The sequence below is a fragment of the Brachyhypopomus gauderio genome, chromosome 2 (genome assembly GCF_052324685.1).
Source record: "Brachyhypopomus gauderio isolate BG-103 chromosome 2, BGAUD_0.2, whole genome shotgun sequence".
Lineage (NCBI taxonomy): Eukaryota > Metazoa > Chordata > Actinopteri > Gymnotiformes > Hypopomidae > Brachyhypopomus > Brachyhypopomus gauderio.
Window position 1 is genome coordinate 2,188,781 of NC_135212.1, and position 11,040 is coordinate 2,199,820.

An 11,040-nucleotide genomic window follows, 5' to 3' on the forward strand; every position below is an offset into this window, starting at 1 on the left:
TTTCTATCATTTGGTCTTATTCATAATGGACATTATGTGAGAATGTCAGAATGGGTGACCCCTATGCCACGGTCAGTCTGTCCACTCCATTCATGAATGTTTTTCTTTGGCTAACAGGTGTAGGGATGGTAAGTCACCTGAAAACATTTGGTTGGGTTTTAACTAGTTTGTATGGAGATGGACAGCAGTCACATATATTTAGACAGCAGCCGTCAGAATCGGTGACCCCTATTCCAAAGTGCACTTGTCCATTCCAGTCGTGATTTTTTTTTCTGTCTAATAAGGTGAAGGGATGGTAGGTCACCAGGAAAGACATGGCTGTGTTTTGAATAATTGTACCTGTAGAATCAGTAGGGTCACATATTTAGACAGCAGCCGTCAGAATCGGTGACCCCTATTCCAAAGTGCACTTGTCCATTCCAGTCATAATTTTTTTTTCTGTCTAATAAGGTGACGGGATGGTAGGTCACCAGGAAAGACATGGCTGTTTTCAAAATGATTATAGGTGGAAATTCAGTGGGGTCACATATTAAGAACTGGTGACCACATGCCAAGGCACATCTGTCACATCTACCATGGAAACACATCACCCACTGTGACTCCACAATAACAGAAAACAGTGATAGCAAAAACGTTTTAGTAGACTATATTTAAACATTTTATTCAGAAGTGTATAATTACCATTCGGAATGAGGTCCAAATAACAGCAGCTTACATAACTTACTTATGAAAAGTTTGCTATTGTCAGGCGTATGTATTGGCTGACTTTACTCCTGTCGTCACGTGTAAAAATGTTGTAATGAAACATTCTTGTTAACAGACAACATAAAATGTAAATACACGCATCTGTCATATTTTGGCTCGTGGACAGCAGCAAAACGAGAAAAGAAAGCGCGAGACAACATAAAATGTAAATACACGCATCTCTCATATTTTGGCTCGTGGACAGCAGCAAAACGAGAAAAGAAAGCGCGTCGGCGTAGCTTAAGCCTGGTTTATACTTTCGCGAGCGACCGTAGCGCGCGACTCCGCCCACCTCGCGCGACCCTGCGCGAGCGGTGTAGGCGTTTATACTTTCGCGAGCGTCGCTGCAGTGTTCTCCGAAACGATAGGTGGTGATAGGTAGCAGTGGAGAATAAAAAACCTCTGCAAAACCGGGGAAATAAAATTTTTACCTGACCAGAGACCGTATACACGTCAGGCATCAAACGTAAATGGCTTTGCAATGTTGTCCGAAACGATATGTGGTAGTATAAAGAAACACCCCTCAAAAAAGGGGGAATGAACATTTACCTGACGCATTTTAATGTTGCTTTGTGTTTCAGGTTTGAAAGTGCTGGAATTTAGGCTAAAGTACATTAAAATGTTGAAATTACGTTAACAAATACGAGCCTCTTGTAATTCCAGGACGAAACATGAGAGAACGTGAAGACGTTAAGATTGGGCGTTTTGAAAAGAAACCACCATTAAATAATGTGATAAAAAAGCGAATTATTTCGATTCATTTCGAGTATATGTATAAATATTTAACTTAATTAGGTTTAACGTGCTGGGAAATATTGAAATGGACCTTGAAAGTGACGTACAAGTGCTTTAATTCCACCTTATAAAGGTGTATGAACCCTGCAAACATGACTTTGTCCATCGCGCTGAAGCGCGGCGCGCGCGCGAAGTTACAAAATTCGAGAGGTGCACGACCTCGCGCCGCGACAGCGCGCGAGGCCCTCGCGCACGGGCGGAGCCACAGCGATTACGTCATTTTCGCCGCGCGGACCCTCGCGCCGCTCGCGGCGCGTCAAGTATAAACCAGGCAAGCGCTCGTGCCTGTGAACTGAAACTAACTGAAACTGCGAAATAGCGCCCTCTGCGGTCACAGAATTCGACGGTCGCAGATTTCGGTGTAACACCGGATTTTACTCTCACTGGCGAAAACACAGCAAAATTGGAATGGATTATCTACATGGGTGGAAAACCCGGATCGGACTTTCAAGAGAAAAAAAAAAAACTGGATCTCGTGCCTACCGATCCGATACAGATACGCATTTTTTGCAAATATCGGCGGCTGATCCGATCCAAATCCAAGCCTAGTCAGTATACACACACACACATACACACACACACACACTGCTGCATATACTTCATACCGCCTACTGGACACTGGTCAGTACATGCATGCACACGCGTGCGCACAAAGATACACGCGCGCATTCACACACAGGTGCACACACGGTACGTCATGTTTGTACAGTCTGGATCTGTGCATTACACATTTGTGTATGTGTGTGTAAACATCACTCACCATTTTAAATGACTCTAAACTCCATTTTTGTCCAAGCATCAGGGTAAACATACAGATTGTGTTAGAGCATCATTGTAGTTGGAGGGACATCTGTGTGCTTTGGCATGTGTGAGTGTTGCAAGTCTTGGTACTAAGGCTAATATTACTCAAACATCACACTGGTTTGTGTGGGCTTTCATTTATTAACATTATATGTAATGTTTAATATTACATGAGCATCGCACTAGCAGGTGCAGCTGCTCTGGGACTCGCCCCCCCCCCCCCCCCCCCCCCCCCCCGACTCCAGGAAACGCTGTGTCTTTACTGCCCTATAGAGGGCGCTGCTGCTCCTCTTACACTAGGAGGTCACACTCCTTTAAACATCTGCGTATTGATTTAGCCAGTACATTGCAAAAGTTGGCCATTACAGTGTCTGCCTCTTAAACAGGGCATTCCCAGCTGGGTTGGAAAGACCACCACATCACGTGTGTGTGTGTGTGTAGGAGAGAGTGTGTGTGACTTCACACATCTCCTCACGCTCTTTGTTAGTGTCCAGTGGTCTACTTCTAAGAACCAGCTCATATGATGTGCCTGGTGCACCCCTGGCTGTAGTGGCTCGGGGCGGGTGTCCCGCAGCTCGGGGCGGGTGTCCCGCAGCTCGGGGCGGGTGTCCCGCGGCGCCGTGTCCTGCAGAGCCACGTCGCTAAGCCGCCAGCCCTGGCTACAGCACCCACTGATTTATGCACCAGCAGTGTCCAGAGAAGCATTTACTACAGTGGAAATAACGAGTTCTGTAACGAGCCTGAAGGTGAAGCGGTGAAACATCGTTAGAGACGTTGGAGGTGAATCATTATTCTACCTGTCTGCCAGATGCAAGTGAGGGAATGTTGTCATGGTGAGAAAGCAAATGGCGAGTGTGTGTGTGTGTGTGTGTGTGTGTGTGTGAGAGAGAGAGAGAAACCAGCGTGTAATCGTCATGTTCACCTGCACTGCGTTCAGCTTTCTCTCAGCAGTAATACTAGGCCTTTAGCTGAAAGCGTGCACACACCCCCACACCCGTACTCTCGCTCTCAGACGTGAGCTGCAGGCGTATTCAGGTAATTTATGTCTCCAGCTGATCGTCCGAGCAGAGCAAGAGTGTTCAGTGTCTTCTCCTCTTCTCCATAAAAATCTTTCTCGTAAAACATCCCGATTTCTGGTGTTTTGTGCAGGCCTCGTATAAATGCTCAGATCAGTTTTGCGTGATTTTATTATTTTTTCCTGTGTGTGTGTGTGTGTGTGTGTGTGTGTGTGTGTGTGTGTGTGTGTGTGTGTGTGTACGTGCGTGCACATGCCTCTGGCCATCTGCCCAGCACTGCCGGGCCTGGTCGGTGTCGCACGCTGTGAGTCCTGTCAGCTGTGGCAGACGTCCGCACCTCTCGCCACCCGCAGGAATGATTTAAACGACTCATACAAACGTACACGCCTTACACCAGGCGGTTCAGACTAGGGAGGGTATGCAGACTCCGCCCTGGGTCTCCTGGGTCACCTGGAGGCTAGCAGACGACTCCTATGCTCTGGGATTATGTGGAATCTTTCTAGAATTGGAAAGAAAAGTTCATGCCTATGTGTCTTCGTTTCTCTCCACCAGCCTGAGGCCTCTGGACGTGGAGTTCATGAGACGCCTCAGTAAAGTGGTGAACATCGTGCCGGTCATCGCCAAGGCCGACACCCTGACCCTGGAGGAGAGGGACTTCTTCAAGAAGAAGGTGAGACGCTGAGCTCTCTCTGCATGCGCCTCCTGCTTTTCTGCGGTGTGAATGTTCCTCTTCGTCTGTGCCTAGGCCCGGCTGGGATGTTTGGACCTCAGACTTCTCGAGGCCCACTTTATGAGCGATATGAAAGAGCTGCAGTGTGTTTCTGCAGTTGCTGTGTTGCACATCTTTTGCGGAGGCTGTGCTGGTTTTGTAGACACGTGTGCAGAATCTCCGAACCGAAGGCTTACGCAGCCAGTGGACTCTTGTCAGATATCAGAGGGCCAGAACTACTTTCACCCACAGTATATTCTATCCTACATTTCAAGCTTTACACATTCCCCTTTACAGACTTGGAAATATGGGCCTGTAGGCATTCCTCCATGGCACTGGACGCAGTGCATTGTGGGTAGGGCTGAGGCATGTCGCGGAGGCGTGCCAGGGGTCGCCGCTCCTTCCCTAATCGCTGCAGCAGCGTGTGGCGAGCGCCTCGCTCTGTTTGTGCTGGCCCGCTTCATCCAGAGGGGAGACCGAGAGCTTTGACAGCAGTCATCCGTCTCTCTCTGCTCCAGGAGCCCCTCTGAGCTCCAGGAAACGTGGCCCTGTCCCCGCACAGCTCGCCGCCGTCACCTCCGTGGCCAACAGGGACAACAGGGGGAGGGAAAAATAGCATTTGGGATCCTCAAGGGTCAAGCAGTCATAGAAATACCTTCTGATTGGCTGAGGGAGGTTTCTTCTGGTTAGGGATTGGTCAAGCTAATGTCGTGGCAGTCCCAGTGCATCACTTCCTGTCTGGCAGAGCCCAGATTAAAGGGCTGTTTGATGGTAGAGAGAATGTGAGTGCTGTGGTAGAGGACAGGCACTGGGTTAGAGTTACTGGGAGTTACTGGGAGCACTGGGATACATAAACAGCACAGGGAGATGTGCTGCATGCAAACCGCCCGGACCACGTGTGCAGACTGAATCATGGCTGCTGGGTACATAACTAACGGAGGAACTGCATGTACCAGCAGCCCAGTTCACACAGGGAGGACGACAATGTGAAAATCCCTTCTGGAAGGTTCTGGTGCTGTTGGAGTTCTGAGTGTGTATATTTAACAACAGGTTTGTTGTGTGGGTGTGGTCAGATTAACCTCATCATTCATCTCTGGCACTGTTCGATATTCAAATACAGGGCTATTCAACTGGTGGCCCACGGGCCAGAACCGGACCTTTAATGAATTTGTACCAGCCCATCTCCCTATAAATAATAATAAATATTTGATAAACCACCGTAAAAATAAATAACATTTTATTTGCAACATTTTACGACACTGCGTGACGCTTTACGGCACGTCGTGTCTCTATGCGGCACGTTTCTCGCGAGTGTTACATTCTCCACCCCCCGTCAACAAATTACGTTCAATTTTACATCCACTATGACAGTATTGGTATAGCAGGGTACCCGCAGGTCCTTAAAAAGTCTTAAAATGTCTTACATTTTGTTTTCCATATTCAAGGCCTAAAAATGTCTTAAAATGTCTGGAATTTTATGAGGGGAGGCATTAAATTATTATAAGTGTGTGTTGTTCAGTTGTTCTGGCGTGATGTGAACTTGGCCGAATCTAGCGCTAGAACCATGCAGAAAATAACCGCTCCTAGTGCTAGAATCCTAGCGCTGGAGTATACGGCCTCAACAACGTCAACAATTTTCGTCAACCGCCAAATAGTATTATTTTTTTCTTGTGAGAGGTATTAAAAAGGTCTTAAGTCATTGATTTTGAGATTTAAAAATGTGCAGATACCCTGGTATAGGTCTGAAAATTGTCTGGCCCACAGGTCAGAGCTGTCTGGCCCACAGAAAAATATAGTTGAATAGCCCTGTTCTAATATATTACGAGTAATAATATACAAATTATTACTTGTATAACTAACTCATTGGTGTGTCTGTGTGGGTATGTGATGGATCAATTTCCTCTTTCAGTAGACAAGCTGCCATGCTATTTTTGCAGAACCACAATTGTCAACCAGTAACTACGTTTATTTGTTTATGCATTTCTGATTTATTTTTACACGTGGAGTTAGTTAAAACTCGGGCTGTGCCACGTAGCTGTTGAATCTTTAAATTCAACCACAGTTTGTTTGATTTATTTATTTATATATAGTATAACTATTACGCATGATGCAAAATGCTGGCCACTGAAGACTGCGGTGGGGACGGAACCACATAAAAATGGCCCGAAAGTGTTTTATGTGGACAGACGTCAGGATTTGCAGATAGTGTGTAACGTAGGCTGTGTGACCCGGACTTCACTTACCACAGTCATTCAGCCCGTCAGAAAGACGCATCCGAAAACACACGAGTCATTGTTCCGCTAAACGTTAGCCGCTAAACGTTAGCCGCTAAACGTTAGCCGCTAAACGTTAGCCGCTAAACGTTAGCCGCTAAACGTTAGCCGCTAAACGTTAGCCGCTAAACGTTAGCCGCTAAACGTTAGCCGCTAAACGTTAGCCGCTAAACGTTAGCCGCTAAACGTTAGCCGCTAAACGTTAGCCGCTAAACGTTAGCTGCCGCGTTTGTTCTCCTGCCATCATGGGAAAACTCAATTTCCTTTGCTTTACACTTTTGAAGAATTTTGTAAATATTGTTACAAAACTTGCCCAGGCCATGCACTCCATATATGGAATGTGGGCTGCAAACATTTTTGAAATCTATATTTTTCTCTTCTACCATGTGAACTAGCTCATTTACATATCTCTACCTATTCAGCCTCCACCCACTAGCATTACGGTTCTGAGGCAAAATCCCTGGCATCCAATCAGAACACAGCTTGTTAAACTCGTATCTGTCACTCCTAGGCAGAGTGACAAACAGCCTGTCTAGTTTTTACTCAATTTTATTAAGAGATAAATGGTCATGTAAAAATATTTTTTTGACCATTAAGCCAGACAACATTTGAAGTGGATACCCAATTAAATCTAAAAGAAAAGTGCAGGATGGGCCCTTTATCCTGTAGATAAGAGCGACTTGCTCCTGGTTTGTATAACGTGGCTGCGTTCTGTCTTCCGTCTCTTGGCACAGTGACACATCAGTAAAAAAACAGCAATTAAAGAGGCGGGAAATGGAGGACGTCCTCGTCGCTCGTATGATTGTCCTCGCTGTCGGACAGCGTTCATTTTGAACGTTTGCATCTGTATGTTTAAAAGCTTTTACTTGAGAAGCTCTCTGACTCCTGTAGTCTAATTTGATGTGTGTGTGCGTGTGGGTGGGAGAGAGTTTGTTCATGGTGCAGCGTTCAGTCATCTCCCCCGTATTGAGAAACGTGCAGTGTTCCAGCGGCTCTGTCTGAATGATTCGGGCATCCCACAGCTCTCCCCATCGTGTGTGTGTGTGTGTGTGTGTGTGTGTGTGTGTGTGTGTGTGTGTGTGTGTGTGTGTAGATTAGGGAAGAGCTGCGAGCCCACAGTATTGACGTCTACCCTCAGAAGGAGTTTGATGAAGACGCAGAAGACCGACTGATCAATGAGAAGATCCGAGTAAGTGGACGTGAGCTGTGGTGCCTCACACCTAATGGACACCTCACACTCACCGATTCCACCTCACACCTACACACTACTACCACACACACACACTCTTTTATAGGAGTGCTGCAATGGCATTTCTAGAAGAACGTGAACGTATTTGAGGGAGTGTTGATGCTCAACGTGGGTGTGGTGTTCAGAGAACGTTTGTCTCATCTGGGTCGGGTCTTCTCCCGAGTGGTGACCGTCCTCTCTCGTCTTATTCCTCCCAGGAGATGATTCCGTTTGCAGTGGTGGGCAGTGACCAGGAGTATCAGGTCAACGGGAGGAGGTTGCTGGGACGGAAAACCAAATGGGGAACTATCGAAGGTACCGGAGCTCGTACGCCTCCCCCACCCCCCGTTCCTGCCGAGCTGCGTGTCGTTTCGGTGTGATCGTGACCTGGCTCATCACTGCCACCTGCAGGCACCCCGTGACCACGCACCCTAAAGCCCCACACCCATGTACCTAGCAAGGAGAGATGTTTTGTTAATTTTTCCTGACAGCCGTGAGAGGCGGCTCTGAGTTTATGGAATTAAATTATGCGGTAATTACTCCGGTATCTGTCTGTGGAGCTCAGTTTTCCCTCGTAAGGCTTTCTTTTTAACCCTGCTTTAATTTCCTGCGCCGGAAGTTTCTCCGCTCCGGTTCCGTAGTGCCTTTCTCTTGCTCATTTATTTGATTTTGACATAATCTATAATTTATACAGCTCTCCGCGCTCCCAAGCAAGTGCACGTTTGCCAGGCTGTGCGCCTTATCTGTTCACGAGAGCTTTAGGAGAAATTGAATTACAGAAGAACGGGTAAATGATGCACTACACAGACCTGCTAGCACTGGTCCTGATGGCTCCCCCCAGTGGCCGGAAATAAGAACGCCGTAAAAGGAGGCCATACATTATGGTCATACTCTTAGATTATTGGGTGATGAGAATGCAAACACCAGCCACTACGTTAAACATAACTTGTGCGTTTCTAGCCCTCCTGTTTCCATACTGTATGCATGCCATCTTCTAGCCTTTCATCAGTGGTCACTCTCTGACCACAGAACCACTGTTGGATATCTTTGGTTGGTGGAACGAGCCCCACCAGTCCGCCCCACGAGTTGCGTCTGGTCAGCAATAAATCTCGGAGGGACGGTGACTGGCAGGTCGCTGCCGCATCATTAGCTACAGTCCGTAATCACACTCTAATTATCTGCACCTCTGTGGAACTCTGACCCAATAACGTGTGGGGGTGTGTTTCTGCTGAAGTGGTCAGCGAGGTGGACGTCAATAAGGGAATTGCTGTCTGCTTTCATGCTGCACTCCTCAGGCTGAAGCGGCCTTTCAATACCTCTGTTTACTATTCCTTTCTGCAGTTGAGAACATCGCTCATTGTGAGTTTGCCTACCTGCGGGACCTCCTTATCAGGTGAGTGGAGTTTCTGTATTACGTCTTTCTTCAAACAGTTGTGTTTATTCTGCGAGTGGTGGAAGCAGTGTCCCCCTGTAACGTCCTCCCCACTGGGTCTTCCCGGTGTGTTTCCCTTTCCTGCAGAACCCACATGCAGAACATTAAGGACATCACCAGCAGCATCCACTACGAGATGTACCGCGTCCGTCGCCTCAACGAGAACAACACGCGGGCCAACGGTCTCGCAGACCACCACCCAGCCTCTCACGAGATGTAGGGCCTCCACCCTTTCCCATCCTACTCCACCCCTACTCCACCCACGCACCACACCGGTCCCGTCCCAGCACCACACCGGCGCGGCCTTGGCCCGAGTCGGCCGGTCCCCCCCCCCCTCCGCCCGTGAGGTAGGGTGGGGGCGCTAATGACCCGTGTTGACCCCCACCACCAGTCCTCCTCCCTGCCTTGGAGCAGGTGGGGGGGGGGGAGGCGAGCGCCTCCACCTAACACCGCCCATCAGCCTTGCACACGAGCCCTTTCCGCCTGAAGCGTTCCAGGACCCTTCCGAAACCCAGCAGAACTCTTGAGATGTTTGCTTTTCAGCTCTAGGGTTTCCTTATCCTCACAGGAAAATGCTTGTTTTTGTTACCTGCTATCAGTCTAGAACAGTTCTCGGTGTGGTTGAAAGTGCAGCGTTCTCCACCCTGTGGAGGTCCAGGCTCTGAAGCCCCTGCTGAAGACCCAGGGTCTCCCCCTCACCACTCAACATCTGCCGTCGCCTGTCCTGTCTCCTGGTTTCTGAGGAGCCCTTGATACGGTGGAGGAGGGGGGTGGATGTGTTTACATGTGCATAGATGCCATTCTAGAATGACAATGATTACCTGTCCAAGTCCAGAATGATTATATTTTCCTTAATTTGCCATTATCAAGGCCATAGAGTTTTTATTGCTGTTGCTTTTGACTGTTTTTGATTCCTTGCACTTATCGTGCCGTGTACACACACACACGGACGTATATATACATACATATAAACCCAATCAACAGCCATTCCGTGATTTGTACAAGAGGCCAAAGAGATACCAGATAAATAGATCACACTTAAAATGTTCCTTAGTGCCCTGGACCGTCTCCCTGACTGTGGGCTTCCTTATGTGACCTGGTCCTTCTGTGGAGAAAGACCAGGTGGAGCTTTCGGACACACAACACCCTCCGCGTCCGTCTCGCAGCAGCTTGTGTAGGACGGCGTTTGTGTGCTTCTATCCGACTAACGTCATTCGGTCTCCCCACATCACACTTGTGCCCTTCTAGTTGGTGCTCTACCCAAGTGTGAATACATGAGATCAGTATTTTCACCTGTTGTTTTCAACTATGCTGATTTTATATACACACATATATATATATATACACATATATCTTCCAGCATTGGTAGTGCTGCTGTGTCCCAGTGTGCTCCAGAGTGCCTTACTGTCTCTCCTCTTGCCTTCCAGTTATAGAAGCCATGACTGAGCATTAATGAGAATGGAGAAATTGTAAAACTTTCCTTGTGTTTCCAAACCTTTTGAGTGCTTTTAATTGGAGAAATATCGGTTTTGTCCTGTGCTGTATATTCATAGTGATTTAAATTTTTTTACTGGTATTAAGAGTAACACAAATATCTTTGATATGTTATTTTAAAGAAATAAAGATTATAAATGGTGTATTGGCTTTTGGTTTGAAATCTGTTTTCCCTACACAAAATTCTTGCTTTGATGAATTCTGATGGTACTTAATCCAATAAATTATGAAAATGATGTTTGTTTATCAGACAAATTAATTGCAAAGGGTCAAAACAGAAATTCACCTTTGTGTTTGTCGATTCATGGAGAAAGTCTTACATCACCTTTCTAAGTGTTTCCTGGATGCCTCCCCAACACACACACACACATGCGACAACTAGATTGCCTTTAACAGCAGACACCAACACGTTACTGTGACAGGCCCCTTCATGCAGTCATTAACATGCCAGTGTCCTGCGATCTGCTCCTCACCCAGAGAGACACGAGGATATTTATTGTCATTCCTGTTGAAAATGAAATAACGTTTCTGTGGGACGTGATTTCACA

At 47.2% G+C, this 11,040-nt stretch overlaps 1 protein-coding gene across 9 annotated transcripts in view; it reads left to right on the forward strand.

The window, feature by feature from the left end:
• The window catches only part of septin9a (septin 9a), a 74,094-nt gene extending 63,459 nt beyond the window's left edge, over positions 1 to 10,635 (forward strand). For all 9 annotated transcript variants that reach the window (XM_076982298.1, XM_076982299.1, XM_076982303.1 and 6 more), the window contains 5 exons: positions 3,909 to 4,026; positions 7,432 to 7,527; positions 7,785 to 7,881; positions 8,908 to 8,959; positions 9,086 to 10,635. In XM_076982298.1, the coding sequence (XP_076838413.1) occupies positions 3,909 to 4,026; positions 7,432 to 7,527; positions 7,785 to 7,881; positions 8,908 to 8,959; positions 9,086 to 9,218 (496 nt within the window). In that variant the 3' untranslated portion in view covers positions 9,219 to 10,635. The remainder of the gene's footprint in view (positions 1 to 3,908; positions 4,027 to 7,431; positions 7,528 to 7,784; positions 7,882 to 8,907; positions 8,960 to 9,085) is intronic.
• The last annotated feature ends 405 nt before the right edge of the window (positions 10,636 to 11,040 follow it).